The sequence below is a fragment of the Cnephaeus nilssonii genome (assembly GCF_951640355.1).
Source record: "Cnephaeus nilssonii genome assembly, chromosome: 11".
Lineage (NCBI taxonomy): Eukaryota > Metazoa > Chordata > Mammalia > Chiroptera > Vespertilionidae > Cnephaeus > Cnephaeus nilssonii.
The window spans coordinates 53,752,852-53,776,145 of record NC_137082.1 but is presented as its reverse complement, the minus strand read 5'-3'; the positions used below and the strand labels follow the sequence as shown (position 1 = coordinate 53,776,145).

The window sequence follows — 23,294 nt, the reverse complement described above, 5'->3', positions numbered from 1 at the left end:
GAAAACATAGAAGTGCTTTAACAATCAATTACAGATTCTTTTGAAACAAACAGAAATTATAAAACTGAAAAATACAATACTAAAAAGTAAACATCACTGGGTGGAATCAACAGTAGAGTGAAGATGACAGGGAATGAATTAAGGAACTTGAGAACAAATAAACAGAATTTACACAATCTGAACAATACAGAGAAAAGAGACTGGGGGAAAAAGCCTAAGGGAATTATGAAACACTAACAAAAGATCCAACTTTTATAGCACTGGAATTCTGAAAGGAGAGGATTAACAGTGGAAATGAAGGAATACTTGAAGAAATGATGGCTAAAAACTCCCTAAATTTGGTGAAACAAAAAACCAACAGGTTCAAGAAGCTTAAGGACTGCCAAACAACATCAACCTAAAGAAATCCACACCGAGATATATCGTAATTAAATTTCTGAAAACTAAAGACAAAGAAAAAGCTTGAAAGCACCAAAGAAAGAGAGGACACATTACCTACAGGAGAACACCAATTTGAATGACAGCAGACTTCTAATCAGAACCATGAAGGATGGGAGAAAGTGAAACAAGTTTTTTAAGAGCTAAGAATTGTCAACCAGGAATTCTATATCCAATAAAACTATCCTTCTGGAATGAAATAAAAGAAATTTAAAGATTGGCTATAGGAAGTTCTCCCCATGGAAAGGAAATAAAAAGAGAATCCTGAAACATCAGGAAGGAAGGATAACAGAAAGAGCAAAAGTATGGGTACATACAATGGACTTAAAGTCACATTTGGTGATTTAAACAATAAGGGTTACACCATCTGATAATCAGGACATACTTTTAAAAGATTTTTATTGATTTCAGAGAGAGGAGGGGAGAGGGAAAGAGAGATAGAAATATCAATGATGAGAGAGATTCATTGATCGGCTGTCTCCTGCACGCCCCCTACTGGGGATTAAGCCCACAACCTGGGCGTGTGCCCCTGCAGGGAATTGAACAGTGACCTCCTGGTTCATAGGTCAACAATCAACCACTGAGCCAGGCCGGCCGGGCACTCAGGACATAATTTTAAGGTGTTGGGGGGAAGAAGGTGGGGAAAGGGACCAGAATGAAAGTCAGGTTTCCACACTTCACTCCATTCAGGAAAATACTGATACTAATCCACCACAGTGATAAGGAACATGTATATTGCAATGCTTAGAGCAAACACTATAAAAAGTATTCAAAGACCTACACTCAAAAACACTGTCGAGATAACAAAAGAAGTTCAAGTAACCCAAAGGAAGGCAAGAAGAGAAACAGAGGAACGAGAATCAGAAAAACAAATTTAAAAAGCATAGAACAGAAAACATAATAAAATGGCACATTTACACTCTAATGTACAGATAATAACCTTAAATGATCTAAATACACCAATCTAAAGACAGAGAATGATGGATGCAATAATGGAAAAACACAATTCAACCATAAATTCACTTCAAATTCAACAATGTAGGCAGGCTGAAAGCTAACACCATGAAAACATCAATCCATAAGAAGCAGGAGTGGATAAATTAGTATCTAGAAAATTACCAGAGACAAAGGGGAACTTTGCACAATAAAAGAAACCCTCCTAGAAGACAAAAGGGTCCTAAATGTGTACACACCAAATGATAGAGCCTCAAAAATAGGAAGCAAAGACTGACAGACCCAAACTGTTGTGGTAACTTATAGTGAAACAGGTAGCATATTTCTAGATAATGATCTCCAAAAACCAACCACTTGGATTATCACTAACGCACTCACTTGTATAGATAACAGAGGAGGGAGAAATGGTACTTTTGGTCCAACACTAAACAGGGCACCTTTCTAGGTTCTTCCATAATCCTCTATAATACCATGAAAAAAATATCATTCCCCATTTACCTCTGAGGAAATCAGGGCTCATTTTAAAATAAGGTGTCTGAGATCAGTTAGTAAGTAAATGAACAAAGATTTGATGAAACTGTATAACACTGTAATACCCTTCTCCTAAACAAAAACATATTCTAAAATCGAATCCTAAAGCAAATGGTTATTGAAATCTGTAGTTTTTCCGTCTGTGTTTTAAAGGCCAATTGCTTCTATAATTCCTAGGGAATACAATTTTAGTAACTACAAAAGGCAGTATTTTCCCCTTTTGATAAGTTTCTGTTTCTAACTACTGTATCATCTGTTAAATGTAGTATTCTTCTCTTTGGGTGAGGAATAAATATGAGTTAAAACCAACTAGGGTATGAGACTTCCATTTTAAATCAAAGGTCTGTACGTTTTAATTCTAACTAACTGTGGCCCCATTAAACAGCTTAACCCTTCTGGGTCAGTTTCTCATTCCTAAAAGCAAACACGGTTGTCGACAGGAAGTACTTTGTAAATGCATGTTCAGCAGTGTACTTCGTAGAGTGAAACGTCTTCACTTGCTCTCCACATTTGTGAAAATAGGTGACTCTCCGTCAGTAAAAGTGGTTTCGGTCGTCGTCACAATTTGTGAATTTCGGACACTAACAGCCTGCGTGACCAGCTTTCGGGCCTCTCGTGCGCGTCGCACGAGAGAGCAGCACCAGCACCCCCGGGTCGGGCGCAGTCACCTCTCCCTTTGGACCTGGTGGCCGGGGCACCGCCGGGGGTCAGAGCTGGGGGCCCGCCTGGCCCGGACGCCCCTGAGCGCTTGCGGAGCGGGGGGCGCCCTCCCGGTGAGGGCGTACCACGACCTAGTCACACTGCGAGGCCAGCGGCGGGCCCACCAGGGCAGACCCACCGGAGCAGGGCGGGCGGGCGGGAGGGAGGGGCTCCAGGGCGGAAAGAGGAACGGGCCGTCGTTACCTGCTGGGCCGCTCGGCCCCCGGCCCGGGCCCCACGGCGCTGTAGTAGGCCGCGCGTTTGCGGTTGGCCACGGCCGCCGCGGCCGCGCTGCGCACCGGGTACAGAGGGATCTGGTCCGCCATGTTCCGGCCACCACCTCCCCGCCCCTTCCCGCTCCCCCTCAGTTCGCCGCCTTTCCCGGCCTAAGCATTCAGTTCCAAGCCGGCTGAGGCGCGGCCCGCAGGCCCTTCCAGCCGCCGGCAAGTCCGGGCCCGATGGCGTCACCGCACGTCGGGGACTGATGACGACACCACGCGGCCAGAGCGCTAGTGGTTGGCGGCGGCGTTTTGAGGCTCCGCCCCCTACTTATCAGGCAAATTACGTCACCACGTTGCGAGAGTGTCAGTGGAGGCGATATAGGGGGGCTGTGCAGGTGCCCCGGTTCGGCTTGCCTGGGTCGCTGTGGAGTCCCGTCTGGTCCCACTGGGCCGTGGGCTCCTGCTCCCAAGACCCCTGAAAGCCGGTGGAAGGCCCCACGCGGGGCTCCCGCTCACCTGGGCGACCCGTCTGCTGGAGGTAGAGGCCGAACCGCAGGCGCCTAGCTTCGCGCTTTTGTACTGGCATCCATGCTGGGTTCTACAGTCAGAGTTTGTGTAGGTGAAAAAACCGAGTTTGAAGAAGCCCACAGCAACCTGCAGAGCTTCAGGATGCTGACCCCTCCCGCTTGCTGGGCGAAGACAGCCGCCCTTCTGCGCCCCTAGCTGTTCTGGGCCCCCCCCCCCCCGCCCCCCCGCAACTGCCCAAGAAAGTCTTGACCTCGCCCCGAGTGTGCGCTGTGATCCGTGTAGTCCTGCAAAGCTGCTGCACACATGCATTTATTTCATTTTTTATAATGGTGTCGGATAGCTCACACTTTCCTCTCAGGGACCGAGTCCTTCCTTCCTGGGCACCTGGATCCTCCTAACCCCCACCTCAGACCGTGAAGCAATCTCCAAGGCTAATTCCTATGTAGTCCTTGCTTCACCATACTTTCAATTTCAGGTAGTTTTAATTCCTACTTCCTCAGTCTTCTACATGTAAATATGTTCATGTTTCTCCTGTACTTAAAAAATTTCTCTAGATTTTATTTAAGATTGCATTACTCCCCTAAATTGCCTCCAAAGAGGGGGCTAGTCTTCAGAGTTCCAAATTTTGCTACCATGATGTTAATTTAGAAAAATGTTATTGATTTATAGCTCTGGAATTTGGTCTGAACTCAATATATATATATATATATATATATATATATATATATATATATATATATATATATATATATTTTTAATTTGAGGTTTTCTTCCTGGCCAGATATGTGGTCAGATTTCTAAACTATATGTTCGGAGAATAGGTTTTATATTCTGAGATCCAAAATGCCACAGGTCCAATAGTGCTCATGAGTCTTCCTGCCATTGCACCCCCAGTGGCTGGTCATTTTCCTATTGTCCCATGGGGACTTGGAAAGAAGTGTGGCCTGTTTTGAGACACTGCTTGTCATGCAGTCATGTCTCCTGAGGACACTCACTCTAAAAGCCCCTAGCAACCGCCACTTGTTCTAGGAAGCAGCTGGCCACACAACAGCTGCTACCCCTAACACGATTGTTTGGAATGCTTGCTTGCCCCCTTCAATCAACCAAAGACTGTCAGTAGTATCTGCAGCTCTAAACAGCTGCATCTACAGGGTTTTGTTGGTTGGTTGGTTGGTTGGTTGGTTGGTTGGTTGGTTGGTTGGTTTACCCTACCCCAAGTATGACAGCCCAACCAACCCAAGCCCCTGGAGTGAGCCCAACTCCCACTTCCATGGTCTACTCCAGACCTGGGAATCGACAGACTGAAGTCACTCTCACCTTTCTGTTTCTGGTCCGGTAGCTTTGTTGTTTTTAAACCCAGCTATGCCTGTTTTAAATTTTCTATTTGTATAATTTATATACCTATTATGGCTATGTGTTTGAAGCAGTGTGTTCAAAGATCTTAATATACCACTTTTTTTTAATTTAAAAATTACTCAGTAAAATAATTTTTGTAAATTGTTGCTCCCACTTTCTGATTGTCATTTTGATAATGAGACACTTTTTATGTGGCTTGAATACAGGCCACTCCATGGACACTGGTGTCACTCAGTGATCTCCTAACTGCTAAATGAACTGTACTCATTCTTTCCCCTACTCAGACTCATTGCAGCAGCTGACATTATAGGGCAGATCCTCCTCACTCAAAAACTAAAATTGTAACAATTCAAAGTCATTCAACAACTTTGTAACAGCATCTGGGAGCCAGCTTTCAGCTGGACATCGGGCCAGTGGTTTCAACACACAAACTGGCACCCTCTCCTAAAACAAGGCTTCCTCACCTGGTCGTGTCTCCTAGGCTGTTCCTGGCCCTTTCCTCCCTCCGTTTCCTGCTTGCCGCCTGATCTTGGTCATGAGCAATGAACTGCCAGGGTCTCAGTTGTGTGGACACAAGTTGAGCTCTCAACAAATACTGTCAGAATGAATGATCCTCAATTATGAGCTACTGTACCCACCATACTTTAGACAACTTATTTTCCCCTTCATAAACCTAAGGTCTCCTATACTTCCCAGCCGTTATCCTGTGAAAGCACTCATCGCTGTCTGTGCTACACTCATGTGTGAGGTGTGCTCTGAGGACCTTGCAGGCGTGCTGAAGGCTGCATGGCTTGTCCTTCCCAGCTCGATCTCAGAGTCGACTGCACCTCCGAGCTCATAAACAATGTCACTACTCTGAAAACAATCACTGGCTTGAGTGGAGATTGCCCGAGCTGACTCAGAATTTGTAGGTGTCTTGTGTTCCTAACTGCCTTTTCTCTCACCCAAACTCATCAGATATGCAGGAGCTGAGCAGTAGCAATTATTCATAACAACTTTATTAGGTGTAATTTGCATCTACCTTTTGCTAGGACAGAGAGATATTCTGGGAGCCACACATTAAACACAAGTGCTTGTCCTTGACCCTGCCCCCATCCACTCATGCACAGCAGTCCCTTTCTTCCTGGGAAGGATGTGTACAATTTGTATCGCACGAATTATTTTGTAGTTGCTGTTGACATTCTTTTATCAGGTAAATTACTTGTACTTGTTTTGCTGAAGGCCATTAATTCCATGGAAGTTTTATATTGTGAAAAATCTCCGTTTAAGTTGAGACCAAAAGGATTGGACATCTTTAAACAATGGGCACAGAAATGTGCTTACCCATGTCCATGAATGTTTTCCAGCAGAAAAGCCAGGGCTTCCGGGGCCCAGTCATTTGCAGGGCTCCCAGCCTCTGCCTGGCTGGCGGTGCCGTGACGAGGACACAGGCCCAACACAGCCGCCTGGCTCTGCATCTGTGCGGACAGGAGGGCCTGGAAGGGCAGGAATTTACTTCTAAATGTTATTTTAGCTTTATAAAATGTGGCTGGTATACACTCTCCATGGAAAAGAAGCATAAAATTTGAGGGCAAACCCCCAAAAAAGCACTTGTCAGTGTTTTTTTCTTTTTTTTTTTAAGAAGGAAAATTTCCGCTGAAACCGGTTTGGCTCAGTGGATAGAGCGTCGGCCTGCAGACTCAAGGGTCCCAGGTTCGATTCCGGTCAAGGGCATGTACCTTGGTTGTGGGCACATCCCCAGTAGGTGGTGTGCAAGAGGCAGCTGATCGATGTTTCTCTCTCATCGATGTTTCTAACTCTCTATCCCTCTCTCTTCCTCCCTGTAAGAAATCAATAAAATATATTTAAAAAAAGAAGGAAAATTTCCTTGTGTCATGAGAATCGTACATGTTTGTTGAGACAGAATGATGGAGTGGTGGACGGCGTGGGCTTAGACGTGAGTCCTCACCCTCAATCTGGCGCGAATCCCAAGCTGCTCGTGGACCTTCCTTGTCTAGTGTCCTCTTTGGTTCAATAGGAATAGTAGCGCCCACCCCACCGAGCCTCATGAAGAGTTCATGAGATCACCTATTTTGAGCATTTAGCTTAGTGCCTGATATAAAATAAGCAATTTTAAGGTGGGGCTATTATTATCTTTGTGTAATTATCAAAAAGCAAAAAGTCCCCCATCACCCAAGAATGATCGTTGGGAAATGTAGCAGTGACCTCCTGTAGCTATTCAGGATATGACACAGAGCAAGAATACGGAGACATTCAAAGTAGAGTGTCTCCTTGGTTAGCCGCCACAGGGCTGGGAACTGTGGGAAAGCCGAGGAGAAAGGTGACCCAGTCCCAATGGCACAAACGAGCTCGGGTGGGTCCGGTGTGACACAGTCGTTGTAGAGTGTTCTTAGACATTTCTAAGCTCTTCGGGGTGATAGGGAGATTAAAAAATGTAATGGACATCTGGTATTCCAGCCCTATGGATCCTGGTTTATTACAGATTTATGCTATTATCCTTTTACCCTTTCATTTGCCTACTTAGTACCATGATAATTGGGATTCAACAGTCTTCAAGATGTTTTCAGTGATAGGGTATAAATTACTTCTTAAAAAAAAAAAAGTTCCAAGTTGGATGAGTGACAAGTTAGTATATTACCCATGTAACTGAGTCTAGACCTAGAGTTGATGGACTTACAGACAGAATTGCAGTGTAAGTAATGGTGGAGATGTGTTATCAACGAGGTTAACTGTTGCTATAATATAAAGATGCTCCATATGGTTGACAAAGGGATTGGCCGTGGATAAAGTGACCTTTATGGGAAATCGCTCATCTTGGTTTCTACTGTGAGAAGAGAGAACATGCTGAATATTCTGTGATTATTGTTGCATTAGTAGATATAGAGGAATTCAGTAGGCCAGCAAAAGTGAAATGACCACCAAAACATATATAAAATAAAAACTGCTAATTGAAATTAACAGCAAATGAAAATTGTAAGCTGATCAGAATAATTTTCTTGATTTTCCCCTCAAGTATGTATGGGCAACAGAAAGGAGGTGGCCAGTGAGGGTCGGGGAGGTGCCTGAAGCATGCTGACACGGGACCTGGGATGCTTTAGCTACACAGCCACAGGAACTTCTCACAGACCTTTGTTTAGGCATCTTGATACGGCTAATGGGGCTTCTTCTCCATTGCTCCTTTTTGGGAATAGCAATTTAAATAACAGTATAAAAAAGTTCTCATTATGAGTACATAGCTATTAAAATTTCAATGAAAAAAGAATCTTTCTTAGACCACATGTTATACACTTCCATTTATGTGAAACATCCAGAGTTAGCAGTTCTGTGGACATGACAAGTAGAACAGTGGTGGCCCAAGACTGGGGTGGGGGTGCTGATGGGCAAGGGCTTTCTTGGGGGTTGAAAAAAATCTTCTAAAATTAGACTGTGGTAATGCTGCCCGACTCTGTGAATATATTAAAACCACTGAATTGTATACTTTAAATGAGCGAATTCTTTGGTGTGTAATTTATCCCTCGGTGAAGATGGGAACAAACCTTCCTTCTGTCCACCATCTGCGGGCTCTGGTTTCCTCTGATGTCATTATTTACTGCAGCGGCCAGTCAGCGAGCCGAGTATTTGCTGCAATCTCTGACGGGTTGTTTGTTTACCTCTGAGCAAGTTTACGGGAGACATTAAATGCTAGTATTAATTGTGTACAAGAATACACAGATACATTAACATTTCCTTCATGTCAAAATGCAAAAATGTTTCATTGGCTTTCATGTCTCAGAACTAAAAGGTTCGGTGTGTCGCATTTGGATATTTCACGAGAAAATGTAACGTTTACTTGTTCCAGATGTTGTCTGATTCTACAATGTTAACATAAGAAAATGCAGGCTACAGTTTCAAACAACACATTGCGGCTCTGTCCCGCCTTCTGTCTCTTAGTTGTGAATCTTCTCAAGGCCCTTTGCAACCCAACTCTCCCGTTACAGTCAGGCTGTGCACAGTGACATAGCCAGAGCCTGGAACCCAGAGGGTGAGCAAGAAGCTTCGCCTCGGGTGGCAGGTGGGCTGTCTTGGGGACCAGCACTTGCTCAGGTCCAGAGTCATGGTCATGGTCCACGCCCTGCTTGTCTACAGCCTGTGGTCGTCGGTATTGTCAGCACCGTGACCAGGGTGGTCTTCGAAAGAGCAAAGCTGAGCAGGCCTCTTCCAGTTTGAAAGTCTCTGTGTGGTGCCCAGGGTGTGTCCAAAGTTCTCTGCTTGGTGACAAGCCCTTCAAACCCTGCAGGCTTGTCCTTCTTCCTCCCCTGCCCTCCTTGCTAGAAGAAGCTCCAGTAACTCCAACTTTTCCAGTAATTTCGCGTTTTTGCAAAAGCATACTGGACAGAAGTTCATCGTTATTATCACATTTGGTGTATTTTTTATTATTATTAATACCTCTTCCTTCTGAAAATTTTTGACTGTAGAAACGTAACTCCCACCAGAGTATGACAAATTTATTTTCCGAAGTTTGTTAAAGTGCAGTGATGCCTTCATTAAATTGTAGGAGCGAATACAGGCCATCTGGGTTTTAATGTCTTCTCTCCCTCACCTACCTATGTACTTCAGCAAGTTCTCAACCCTGAGAGTCCATTTCCTTGCTAAAGAATGAGAATAACAATAGTATGAGCCTCAAAAGATTTATGTGGCCCTAACTGGTTTGGCTCAGTGGATAGAGCATCGGCCTGTGGACTCAAGGGTCCCAGGTTCGATTCCGGTCAAGGGCATGTACCTTGGTTGCAGGCACATCCCCAGTAGGGAGTGTGCAGGAGGCAGCTGATTGATGTTTCTCTCTCATCGATGTTTCTAACTCTCCATTCCTCTTCCTTCCTCTCTGTAAAAAAGCAATAAAACATATTAAAACAAAAGATTTATGTGAGAGTCAAGACAGAGAACCCTACAAGTACTTAGTGCAGGGGTAATAACAAGGACTTTCCATGTTGATTCAGCATTGTTGCCAGTGGCTCCTCTTGTCTTTCCTTCCTTTAGCTCAGGTGCTTGAAGCTGAGAATTGTGCCGCACATCAGGTCTGCCTTAGAAGAGACAGAGAGTGTGAGACAGGACATCAAACCGACGTTATAGTCACTGGACTATGTTGACATTCACAGACCCTTAGAATTATAGGCATACCCTGTATGATGAGAGGCCTCACCAAGCCTTTCCCTCCTCTTGCCTTTATAAAGAGTTGCTAGTACACTCTGTGAATATTCCGTGACTTAGAACTCACGAATGCTTGGAACTCCAGAAAGCAGGAAAGCAGAGCTCCCTTAAAAAAATAAACAATAAAAAAATCCTCATTAAAGAATATTAATACTCATGAATTAAGAAAAACAAAGGGACCAATTGCCTGGAACAAATCCACATCAGCCTTTGATTCTGTCCACTGAGACGTATAAAGGACCGCTCCATTAAACAGGGGGCGTGGGCCAGAACAGAGGCTGCAGCTCCCAGCCGGGTTCCCGCCCTGCCCAGGTGAGCTTGTCCTGTCCATTAGCCTCTGGTAGGCGCTCACCAGTTCTCAGTCTCAACCAGGATGATTGAGGGGGATGGAGGGGCACCCAGATTATCTTCCAGTGTAATGTAAAACATACCATCACATCTTCACAATTATTTCCGTCCACGAGAAAAACAATGATGGTGTGAAAAGGTCAGGATAAACAAAATAAAACCACAAGCCCTGGGAAAGGTGCACTAATAGCGTGTGTTGGGAGAGGCCATACTGTTCCGAATGTTTTCCCTTATAATTAAAACACAAGACGTGTACATTATAGCCTATGTCTGCAAGAATCGACTCAAACACCTGTGGACAGAACAACTATTATTAAACATATTTATAAAAGTTGAAAAAATGTACCTATGTACTGGTACATAGATTCAGTTTCCTATTAAATATTAGAATCACAGTATTTTCCCCTCAAAGAGTAGGACATGACAAGGACATTCAAGGAAGCTCCTCAAACCAACGCACTCCATTTTATTTTATCTTTTCTGGCCAGCCCTGTGGGAGCCATGCCAGCATATTTTTAACTTCTATGGTAGAGTCACCTCATCATGGAACCCATAGAAACCAGGACCTTCATGGTGACCACAGGATCTTGGGGAGCATCTTGGTCCCTGATATATGTGCCTCAAAAGATCCCACAGAAACAATTACCATCTATATGACCAGGCAGCAAACCCACAGTCTCTTTCTTTAAAAAAAATTTTTTTTTTTTATTTCAGAGAGGAAAGGAAAGGGAGAGATAGAAACATCAATGATGAGAGAAAATCATTTATTGGCTGCCTCCTGCATTGGGGATCGAGCCCGAAAGCCGGTCATGTGCCCTGACCAGGAATTGAACCATGACCTAGTTCATGGGTTGACACTCAACCATTGAGCCACACCAGCCAGGCCAAACTCACATTTTCAAAGCTAGAGGTACAAAACTACAGGTCTAGCACCAGACCATGCTCATTCCTGTGTGTGTGTGTGTATGTGTGCTGTACATACTCCAGATGACAGCAAGGACATATCTGAGATGTTAGCATAAACCATCAATGGTAATGGGAGTTGGGGTGAATTCCCTTTCTATACATATTTATTATGAACTGTTATAAAACATTGAAAGAAAAAACATTTTAATGAAATTTCATTGAGCAGATTTTTACTTTTTTAATTACACCATTAATAAAATTTAAAATTCAGAAATGCTTGTGAGGAAATACACTAACTATAAAGCTCCCCTTGGTGAGACCACATAGTGAGGAAAGAAGGAGGGGCCCTTGGTGGAGGACGGGGCCGCATGGAAAGTGGGGACCAGCATCACCATCCAGTGCTGAGGCCGGAGCTGGGGCACATGTTCATAGAAGGTGGATTTGCCCGACACAGAAATGTTGACCTGTGTCAAACCTGTGGCCAGAATGGAAATTTTGGACCACAAGGGAAACACGGGATTAGTCCTGTGTGTTCATCCTATTTTTTACTGGGTTACCTGCACACAGGTTAGAATATAAAGATTTTAAACAAGTGACAATGACACCAGGGTTGGCCATCTTGATCATGTCGATCTGATCAGAACATGATACTTGTTCACAAGTATGCAATCTGTGCCTGTGTCAACCTGCATCCCCTCGCACGGCGAGTCAGGCACCTGGTGGTCGGCACAGGTGTGCCTTCCCACGCACACATGAGAATCTGATGCAGCGCCTGCTCAGTTTGAGTGGATTGCCCTGAATCCATGCGTCCATTTGAGAGAAACAGCATCTTGACCCTCCACAGACATGGGCCATCCCATTCACTGAGACCCTTCACTCTGAGATTCAGGGGGCTTTGGACTTCAGAAAAGTAACCCTGCACACAGCACGCACTACACACGCCCAATGGCATCTGGGGGTGTCAGTCACGTATGTCTGCAGTGACATGAGAGTCACACCGGAGGCCATACAGGGGGGTGGGTGGTGCATACACAGACATATGAATGCACGCCGACACGTTATGTCCTGTAACAAACTTCGCTTTGGTTCAGGCCAGGTTTATCATCAGATGAATTACGGAAGTGCCCCTAGTTTTCAAAGCCTCTCCCGTTTCCTGACAGTGGGTGCAGTCCTGCGTGAGGAAGGGCTGCCTCTGCCTCCCTATGCCACGGTGACCACGTCACAGCATTCTGTCCTGCAGAGCCTAGTCACCCTGACGACAGCGGACCCTGTTGCTTGGTGGCCTGTCCATGCGGTCGCAGGCGCAGAATCCCCGTGGCCGGCATTACAGTGATTCACGCGTCCATGTCATCCCAGGCAGGCTCGTACGGAGTCCTGGATTTCACGGCGCTTCCCACTGAACAATGCTCATTTCACATAAAAAAGAAAGCAGCATAATTGGCAGATAACCCCCAATGGGAAGCTTGGCGATTTAATTAAAAGCAGCTCGGGAGGCCCTACGTATTTTATTTCTCATAGTGACAGTTCTAGAAGCCAACAGCCTAGCACCAAGGGAGACAGGCAGCTGGTCTTCCTTAGCAGAACCTTTTGGGGAACACACCGGACCTGGGCTGGGTCATGTGACTGTACCCACAACCCTGGCGCTGGCCAATGAGAACTTAGTGCAAAAGGTGACCTTTCAGCCTTATCTGGTTTAGCTCAGTGGATAGAGCATCGGCCTGCGAACTGAAGGGTCCCAGGTTCAGTTCCAGTCAAGGACACATCACATGCCCGGGTTGAGGGCTCGTCCCCAGTGTGGGGTGTGCAGGAGGCAGCCAATCGATGACTCTCTATCATCACTGATGTTTCTCTCTCTCTCTCCCTCTCCCTTTCTGAAATCAATCAATATATATATATATATATATATATATATATATATATATATATATATTAAAAAAGGTGACCTTTCAGACCTGAGCCTCCTGTTGGGACACATCAGTGGGAGCTCCCCAGGCTGCCCACACTTGTTCCCAACATCTCTGCTCTCACGTCTCCGTTGTTCACGCACTGGACCTGGGGGGTAGTCTGGTGGCTTCTAAAGAGCCAAACCCATTTCATTTTTTACCACTCCCACTGAAAGGTTCGTAAACACCACCATAGGACGGCATGGGTGCGTCTCCATGCCCCACACAGTGCCCGCAGCACGTGAGGTCTTTGCAAACAGGTGGGGGGGAATGACTCCGAGCCATGTGTTACTTATCACCCTCGAGGGTGTCCCCTGGCGGGCGTCACTCTGCTGTCAGAGTAACCGAGTGCACAGTGGGGACCCCTGGGCACTCATTCTACTGCTCCCTCAGGGACTCGGGAACCTGGAGCTGAGTGGGTCCCCTGTTCCTCCCTGCATGGGCGTCCCTGTAGGGTGTGGGCAGCCACGGCCGCTGACTCATGTGGGCTCAGACTCCTGGCCCTGGGAAAAGCCATTAAAGTGGGGACTCCGGGGGAGTCTTCCCCTCCTCACAACGTCGACTTCTTAAGGAGGCTTAAGGACTCCCCAGCTCAATTCTTGAGCTAGAACTCCCATGGGAGTGACCAAGGGCTGGGGCCACCTCAAATTGACATGTGATTCGAGTAAATACGGGACAGAGTTTCTATGTAAAGCACGTGGTGATGGGCCTTCTGCCTTCTTACCAGCTCTGTGACCTGGCTGGAGCCCTCCTATGAGGAGACCCCAGAACTGCCCCTCCCTCCCCCACCTCCCACCCCCAGAAAACACTCCAGTTTCAGGCATTCTGACCTCCTCCCGCAAAGATCCCAGGTAGTTAGATCTGGGGTCAGTGTGCAGAATCTCCGCTCAAAAACGAACCCAGGCAGTTCTGAGGAAGGTGGACCTTCTCAGAGAAACGATGACACAGAACGTGGGTCCGGGGGTCAAGAACGCTGGAGAGGAACGGCGCAGCACTGAACTGTCAACACAGCAAAGCCGCCCCTGCGTGTGTGTATTTCCCAGTGAGGATCCAGCGGTGGCTGGGATTCAAAAGCTCCGATTGGATCATGAAGCGGCAGAGCCCGAGTGTCCGGCATTCCCGCTGCAGGAGTTTGTGCTGATTCCTCGTCCCTCCAGGACGGCGGACACCTTTGAACTCTGTGTCCCCAGAGCTCCGGCAAAGGGCGGTCTGGCTTCAGCCTCTGACCAGCTGCCTTAGATCCTTCCCTCAGTGTCTCTGTAAAGGAGAGGCCTCCTCTGTCCCCATCTTATGTAAGAATCACGTGCAAATCTGTACCGGAGCCCGAGACCAGACCCACTGCACACCGGCCTCCTGGAGGGTGGAGACACAGGGATGCCGGGGACCGCCGGGGACCGCCGGGGACCTGGTCTGGCCCGCCTTCCCAAGCACTTGCATGCAGGTGTTCACGGGGCCTCACCCACACGTTGGGTTAAAATGTGCACGCCCAATCATCCACATTTGTTTCTGGCCAAAACAGCTAGATAATTAACCACTTAATCATGTCATTTGGTGGGGACCGTGAAGACCCTAACTGTGCTAGGTGACAATTCCAGCAAGAAATACCCAGGATGGGTGAAACCGCGGTACCTTTGCTTGGGATCCCCGCCTTCACGTCTCAGGGCAGCTCCGGTGGGTGGGGTGTCGGCAGGTTCCCTCCACGGGTGGCAGGTAAGGGGCTGGAGCGCAGAGGACGGAGAACGGCCAGGACAGCAGGGCGCTGGTGGGCGCTGGGCCCTGTGCCAGGAGCGGAGACCACCCGGGGGAGGGCAGCCAGGTGGGTGGCCGCTCGGCTCACACGCACTGTGAATGCGTCTGCCGCATCACGGCGGTTTCTCCTATGATTTATACAGTCGCCACGACTCACCAAGGAACACATCTCTGTGCAGAAATTTTTCTTAATAATAGGAATGAGAGCAGTAGAAAGAAACGTTTTCTAAATAGTGACACTATTGGAAACGCTCTCCTGCTCCATCCAGCTGTCGGCTTTCATTTCTTTTCCTTAGGAGCCAAATTGATTCCGCATAAAAAGTCATCCATCTGAACGGAATTTTCCATCAATGTCATTCCGAGAAGGTGAATTAGGCAATGGCAATTGTGAGAAATACATTTAATGCCATCATTATATCAGCGTTAGCCAATCTCGCCACAATATGAAGGTGACTGCATGGTTTTTGTTGTGTTTTATTGTCTCTGTTATGTTTCATGACAGAAAATCAAAAGGAGAAAATGGACCCGAGGATCACATGGGCCCCACGCTCTGGAGAGGCGGCGCAAATCTGGGCCCTTATTCAGATGTTCACGTGGAAGGCCCTGGACCTTTCTACCCCACACGTCAGAGTTTCTATGTAAAAAACCATGTGACAGTGTTAGAAATCCCGGTTTAAATACCCATCATTGTGTTCCCCCTGTCTGAACGCCTCCCCCAGTGCCCTGTCATGTTCCGCAGCAAGTCCCACTGCCCAGGAAGATGCACCTTTGCTGGGCGATGAGACCACGCCCACGAGCTTCTGGATATAAAACAGATTGCACCTGCCCTCGCTGGTTTGGCTCAGGGGATAGAGCGTCGGCCTGCGGACTTGAAGGGTCCCAGGTTCAATTCCGGTCAAGGGCAATTGCCCAGGTTGCAGGCTTAATCCCCAGTAGGGGGCGTGCAGGAGGCAGCCGATCAATGATTCTCTCTCATCATTGATGTTTCTATCTCTCTCTCCCTCTCCCTTCCTCTCTGAAATCAATAAAAATATATTAAAACAAAAACCAAACAAAAACCCTTTAGAAAGGTTTTTTCTCTAATGCAGAGGATGTGAATGTTTACAAAGCTCATTATATATTGTTCTCAGCGACTGATTGTGCCCATTCTGCCGAAGATAGATTTTTAGATGGCGTAGGTGACTTTTTCACTGTTGGGCTAGATTTACAGCACCAAAGGAAAGAAAGCCTTGGGTAGAGATTTCCATTTGCAAAGGCAATCAGCACACACATCTTTTCATAATTCACAAAAAGCCAGTGTTTCTCCTGGATCCTCGGAAAATATAAAAAGTGTGTATTTGTTCAGACAATTGTTTAGTTCGGGGCTATGGCTTGTATAGTTAAGGCAATTAATCAAGTTTATAGCTCCTTTTGAGTTTTGGGTTTATAATTCTTTGGTCACTGAGTTATGCTACCTCCCTCTACATGTCTAGAAAGATATAATTTATTAGGACAGAATCCTCGCTTATATTATGTGCAGTCTTCCAGTATCTAGTTTAGTTAAAGCCCCCAGATTAAGGTTCTGATGGTTTCTATCTACTTAAAGTCCAAACACTTTTGCAAGACAGAACTGTTGTCAATAACAATCTTCTTTTATTTCAGCTTTCTTAAAATCTGCCATTTACTTCTGCATCTTGCACCAGTGCTGGTGGACAGGTATATCCTGTCCTTCCATTTTTGGGGTATAGCTAGACCTTCTTGTTAGTTTCCTATATGATTCATAAATAATCTTTCAAGACCTCAGGAAAAGATCCTAGTACTTATTTCTTATTGGTCTCACCTTAAAAATGGCTGCGTTTCACCATTTTGTTACCAAGTAGCTATTACCTTTCCCCATGTATATGCATAATCCAAAACCAATGATACAGCCCATCCCCGTTACCCCAGTAATGCACGCATTTGGTGACAGTTCCCATCACTGAAAAACCTCACTAGGTTTATTTCAACATGTTTCAATTCAAATAGGAATCATTCATTGTAATCTCTGATAAGGTTCCTGTATCCAGAGCTGCAGACAATCTTAATTACATATAAACAATTCTAATATGAAAGGATATACATCTTTGTTTAGAAGCCAAACCCAAAGCATAAAATGTTGAGAATAATGTACAATTAAGGGATGTAGAAATGGTCAAAGTAGTAACAATGAGATAAGCAACTTCATAAACATCGTAGCAGAAGCTCACACAAGAGCTGAATTCCAGTTCTATGGTGCTTACCTCACTGCACCCACCTCACTGCACGGCACCCCCCAGTGCAGCACGTCCCCCCCCCCCCCCCCCACAGGAGCTCCTGGAGCTTTCAAGGAGCCATGAAGCAGGTGCTGGTCACACCCGTGTTCCAGGTGAGGAAACTGAGCATGATGGTGGAGCACCTGCCCACGATCGCACCAGTAAGCTACAGAGCCCACCTGTAGTCTCAGCCTTTAATCCTTATTAAGTAATGACTCAAAGAAAGGAGGAAGGAAGAAAGGAAGGGTCGGGGATGGAGGGATGGAGGGATGGAGGAAAGAAGGAAGGCAGGAAGAAAGGAAGGAAGGTAGGAAGGAAGAAAAGAAGGAATGGAGGGAGGGAGGGAGGGAGGGAGGGAGGGAGGGAGGGAGGGAGGAAGAAAACAAAGAGAAACAAAGGAAAGGACGTCTCTCTATAGTATAGGCCAGTGGTTGGCAAACTCATTAGTCAACAGAGCCAAATATCAACAGTACAACAATTGAAATTTCTTTTGAGAGCCAAATTTTTTAAACTTAAACTTCTTCTAACGCCACTTCTTCAAAATAGACTCGCCCAGGCCGTGGTATTTTGTGGAAGAGCCACACTCAAGGGGCCAAAGAGCCGCATGTGGCTCGCGAGCCGCAGTTTGCCGACCACGGGTATAGGCTATATACGTATATGGCCTATATATATAGGCTATACCACAGTGGTTTTCACACTTTTGACCTGACCACCTCACATGGAAATTCTGTCCACACACATAGATGGATATAAAGCGGGACTCACTGTTTCAAAGTGCTGTGCAATCTTACATTTTCTAGTCTATTTTCTTTCATTAAGAAAAGGTAGTTTAGAGCCACTGAATTGATTTCATGACCCATAAATGGTTGCAACTCACACATTGAAAACTACTGCTCAGGTGGAAATCCTTAAGTCTTTTTTTTAACACAAAGGTAACAGAATGAGTACCAGTTTCAGGTAAAAAGGGGAGACATCTGTACAAACTGCTAATGCGGACGATGACAGATAAAAATGTCAGAATCAATGATTCCAGCATTGAAGTCAATATGAAACAATGGCAAAGATTAAATTGAGGTCTGGAAGAATCCTAACAGGTTAACAAAACACCTCTGTTATATTTTTGATAGGGGCAACAGATAAACACACAAACAATAAACAAAACCCTACAACTTAGAATTTATAATTATTCCTCAAGTTATTGTCAGTTTAAATATTGAGCAACTTGGTCTTTGATTTATTTGTATTACATTTAGGAATATTTCTAGGCAATGAAAATAAAATATTTTACATGTATACACATATACATATGTATGCATATATACGTATATGTATTGCAAAAACATAACCTGATATGATCTGCATGGGAAGAAAATTATATTGAAGAACATGTAGCATATTCCTCACATTCAAATACGTAATGTTCCATAATGGTAGTATTTAAATGCAAAATAAATATGGGTCTCCACTGATGAATGGGATCCTTCCCTGGGAAATAAAGTAAATACATGGAGGCAAATAATATTTAGACCAATTGACAGTGAGGTCAGAGGAACTCTTTGGTCTCTGTACTGACTCAAGGTTACGTTCCCAGTTCAAGTGTGTGAAAGGTTTGCCCCTAACAGCAAACCTTCTGGGTTCGTAAAAAAAAAAAAAAAAAAAAAGTATATATATTTCAGAGAGAAAGGGAGAGGGAGAGAGAGATAATCATCAATAATAAGAGAGACTCATTGATCAGCTGCCTTCTGCATACCCCACACTGGGGATCGAGGCCGCAACCCGGGCATGTGCCCTGACTGGGAATCGAACCGTGAACTCCTGGATCATAGGTCAATGCTCAACCACTGAACCATGCCAGCCGGGCCCTTCTGAGTTCTAATACCTGAATGTGGCTCTGGGCCCACAACAGTGTCATTGATGGTGCAGATTCAAATCCTGCATGAAGACTTCAGCTCGGGAATTAACTTCAAGTTGCTAACAACAGCTGGCCTATAAATTATTTGAACCAAGGACAATTTCAAAAATATAGTTATTAACCTCAAATTTTAATTTTAGGCTTATGTGAAAACTTTCAGGACCCCTCAGTACACAAAAAGTTAAATGCAAACACCTGGAATTCACTTCTTTTTTTGACAGCTGAGCCTAGTGATGGTTACAAAGTATCTAAGTTTTGGCTCAAGTGCTCTACTTGCCATGGTTACAATGGAAGCAAGATACAATGTAAGTTTAATACGTGGAAACGTGCCATCTGCTTTGGCTGTTTACTCATTCCAGGACCAAAAGAGCTCCTGAAATTTGAGTTTCTAATGTAGAAAACCTTAAATAGGGAGAGAACTCTTTGGACAAGCCTGGCTAGCAGTCTTCAAAAACTCATTAGTGCTGTAAAATTTCAATTTATCCTCTCAAATTTGCAAGGCATCCAGCATATTTACCGTCATACCCCTTTCTTTTCACGTTCTCCTCACCTCCATCTGCAGTGCCCTGTATCCTCAATCATCAAGGTGAACACAGAGAGGTACTGTACAAAAGCCACGCAGCACCCTGTCAACAATCACTACTGAAACACAGGAAGGGGAGACGTAGAAGATAGCAGAGTCCTTTGGTCAACTGGCTTACCCCTTGTCTTCTCCAACTTCTTTAAAAGTGCCGAGGACGTTTCTGCACATGTAACACCAGTCTCGGCCCGTTGTCACACATTTGCTGGACATGGACGAGGCCCGCGGTTTCGGGCTGGCTCCGTGGCTCTGTGATGGTGACAGCCGAGGTAAGGAGCACTCCCGTGGATGCAGGACTAGTGCTCAGCTGACACCCTCTGCAGGGTAATCCTCTCACATGCAGGGCTCACAGTACAGCTGTGACTCGCTAGCAGTGGGACCCAAGGACCCCTCTGCTGTGGACACCAAGCCCGCTAAGACACTCTTGCAGACCTGAGTGAGAGGAGGAGTAGCTGGAATCAGCTGGAAGGTGATGACCTGATTGTAACCGGGAGGGAGGGACATGTGTGATTCCCACCCGCATGGACTTGGCCAGCACGCTCAGTGCCAGCATGGGCCAGCTGCCTGCTTCTATCTGCTTTCACTTGGTGTCAGAGCTCAGTGTGTGGGTCCCTTGACGCCGCACCCCTGTTAATAAACCTAACCCTCCGGAGACTCTTTCCCTACCCCTTTTGTACACGGAGCCTCACCCCAGATTTCCAGATGCACGATCCCCGAGTCTGTCCCCCACGCCTGCCACGCTCACTGTCAGCTAGTCACGGTGGAAGCTGCTGGTGCAGAGAGCAGCAGCTGTGCCTAGCCTGGTGCGGCACCTCAGCCTGGCTTCGCTGCAGCTTTCCCAAGGCTGCCGGATGGCAAGTCCGTGGTTGCTCTGCTCGTACACGGCTGGTGGCCCCTCTTCAGGAGGGACGGGTCTTGAAGACATGAGTGAGCTGTCCTGGGAAGAGCCAGGGACAGGCATCCTGGATGGAGGGAGCTTCCCGGTGACGGCTGCTGTGCTGGGAGCTCCGTCACGGAAGCCCGGCGAGGCAGTGCCCCGAGCCCCGTTGCACAAGCCCTGGGTTTAAGATCCCGAGAGCATGAGGCACCGATTGTGAGCGTCAGCGCTGGAATTCAAGCTTTGGCCTCTGACCGCGAAGCCCTTGCTCGTCAAGAATCAGCGCCCTAACCACTCAGCAGCTTGGCTCCCCGGGTGGCAGAGAGTGGACCTCTGGCGGGGATCCTGACAAAGTTTCTCTTTTCTGATAAAGAGATGGAGAGCTGATTTCAGGCCTCACACCCTCTGCTCTTCTCTTTCTTTCCGAGCGGAGCGTGGATGACAGGTCTGGACTGCAGCAGCCACCCTGTGGTCGTGAGGGAGCAGCATGAGGACAAGCCAGCACATGAATGCCTCTGGTGGCGTCGAGGGGCAACCGAGTCATCCCCAGCAACTACCTATGCCTGGTTACACGGGAAATAAGCCTCTACTTAAGGTTTTAGATGGCGTTTATGTTATTTGCAGTCAAATGCAAACTTAACTGATAGAGGAAGGGCCTGGGGGGAAACGGGTGTAAGGGCCCTGGGCGCCTTGTGTCATGCGGAAGACAGTATCTATCTACCTACCTATCTATCTGTCTCTCTGTCTATCTATCTATCATCTACCTACCCATCCATCCATCATCCATCTACACATCCACCATCCATTCATCATCCATCCATCACTTATCTTCTATCCATCCACCCATCATCAATCCATCCATCACCATCTATACACCTATCATCTCTCTATTCATTATCCATCCACCTACCCATCTATCACCCACCCACCCATCCATCCATCTATCCATCCATCATCTATTGAATTAAGTCAGGAATGTTATAGGAGGATTTAACACATATTTTTCTCATTTTTATCATTAAATGTCCCTGGTGCAGACCTCTTTTGTTTGATGCGCTTGCTCTATACGCGGGAGGTGAGCTGTAATATGCCCTTGCTTTTAGGTTGGTTCTGTTGATGAGCAGAGCTAACCAGCCGGCCGCTAGTGTGCACACTCTCCAGCCAGCTCCCCTACCCCCCTCACCGCCCCCCCTCCCCCGCCGCTCTCCCAGGGTGTTACAGGGTTTCTGTGCCTGGAAAGGGAGAGCTCTCAGCAGTTCCCAGGGCGCCCAGCCTGCCCATTGGTGACACAACTGTTCCTGCAGCGCGAGCAGGAACCCGACACACGTGACATTCACAATAAAACAGTGTGATGTGACTGAGCAATGTGTGCGGTGAAACAGGAAACAGCGCTGATTCTCAGCTCATAAAACGGCAGCACAAGGGTGCTTGTTCTCATTCTATTCTCCAGCAAAAACTGTTGGCAAAAGTGGCAGGATCAAGGTCAAAACAGACAAGAGAAAAAGCCAGCAACACCAAGCCAGGAGCTCAGTTCTGGGGAAGACGGCCATGCACATGAGAACAGAGAGAAGGCAGGCCTCCCACAGGCCAGGAGTTAACCCTGAGGTTAATGTTTGCAGCACCCTATGAGAGGTTCTGAGCTGCCGAAAAATGTTCGGAGTTCCTCAGGTAAAGCTAACCATTTACCAATATTTATTGATAACGTTCATTTTCCAAAATGGCCTGTGGCTCCTAACTGAAAATCCGTGAGCTGAGTGCAGCCACAGGCTGTGAGATGCTGGGGGTTGAGGACCTTCCCCGTCTCTGCCGGCCTCTCCCCGCTGCTGCGCAGCTTCTGGACTGGCTGCCCTGAGTGATGCTCCCCTCTGCACACGCGCCAGTGATGCTCTAGTCCTTTCCGGGGGAGTCACAGGCGGCTCGACTTCTCACTCAGCACCTGTGTCTACAGACCGATGTCACATCACCGAACAGTCCACCTGTACAGGGAACACCGGAGTGTCCCCCCCCCCCCCCCCCCCCCGCGCCTGAGTTACAGGAACCGCCTGGCACAGGCCTGTTCACAGTGATCCCAAACCCAGCATTTTAAGCCGGCGTCAGCTGAGCAGCCTGCACCTAACGCTGTGAGGAAAACTCACTAACAAAGCAAAACAGAAAGCCCCAAACAAAACACGAAGGCAGTATGAAGAGAAAATGTCAAGGGAGTGTCCGTGTTTCTTGCTCTCTGCACATACTCACAGGAAAACTCCTAGGAAAACAGAACTTGGCCTCTTTGTGAAGGAAAATGGATTTATAATTCAAAATCTTAATTTATCCTTGAATTATTCAAATGAATAATACTTTAATTTTCTAGATAATTTCCCATTATTTATCCCTAAGACTTCCACCATGTGAGGTGTGGACATATGTTTTCCAAGGCTGCTTGTTTGTCCTCAGTGGTGGTGGTTGGGGAGGCGACATAATTCCTCTGGGTAATTTTAGGTCATAACAGAAGCTGCTTTTGAATTTTCCTTGATGCAGCAAATAGGGAAAATAAGAGAGAAGTGTGTTGTATCATACATGTAATTAAGAGATCTTCCAGTTACAAAAGAAATGCGATGAGTTGTCATTCAGATGTTTAAATCCCTACTTGTAAAAAGTTGAATTCACTTGTCCTTTAAGTTAAGCTTGGAAGAAAATATACGGCATGGAATCAGTGAGTCCATGAAGTATCAGGATGGAGTGTGAAGGAAACAACTCACATGCCTGTGAAAATCCTGGATTATAAGATCGTACTATCATTTAAGAATATGTGCATC

General features: G+C 46.4%; 1 protein-coding gene across 2 annotated transcripts in view; it reads right to left on the bottom strand.

The window, feature by feature from the left end:
• The window catches only part of ATP9B (ATPase phospholipid transporting 9B (putative)), a 136,869-nt gene extending 133,801 nt beyond the window's left edge, over nucleotides 1–3,068 (bottom strand). For both annotated transcript variants that reach the window (XM_079783667.1, XM_079783668.1), the window contains exon 1: nucleotides 2,827–3,068. In XM_079783667.1, coding sequence (XP_079639793.1) covers nucleotides 2,827–2,948 — 122 coding nt within the window. In that variant the 5' untranslated portion in view covers nucleotides 2,949–3,068. The remainder of the gene's footprint in view (nucleotides 1–2,826) is intronic.
• Nucleotides 3,069–23,294: the final 20,226 nt, after the last annotated feature.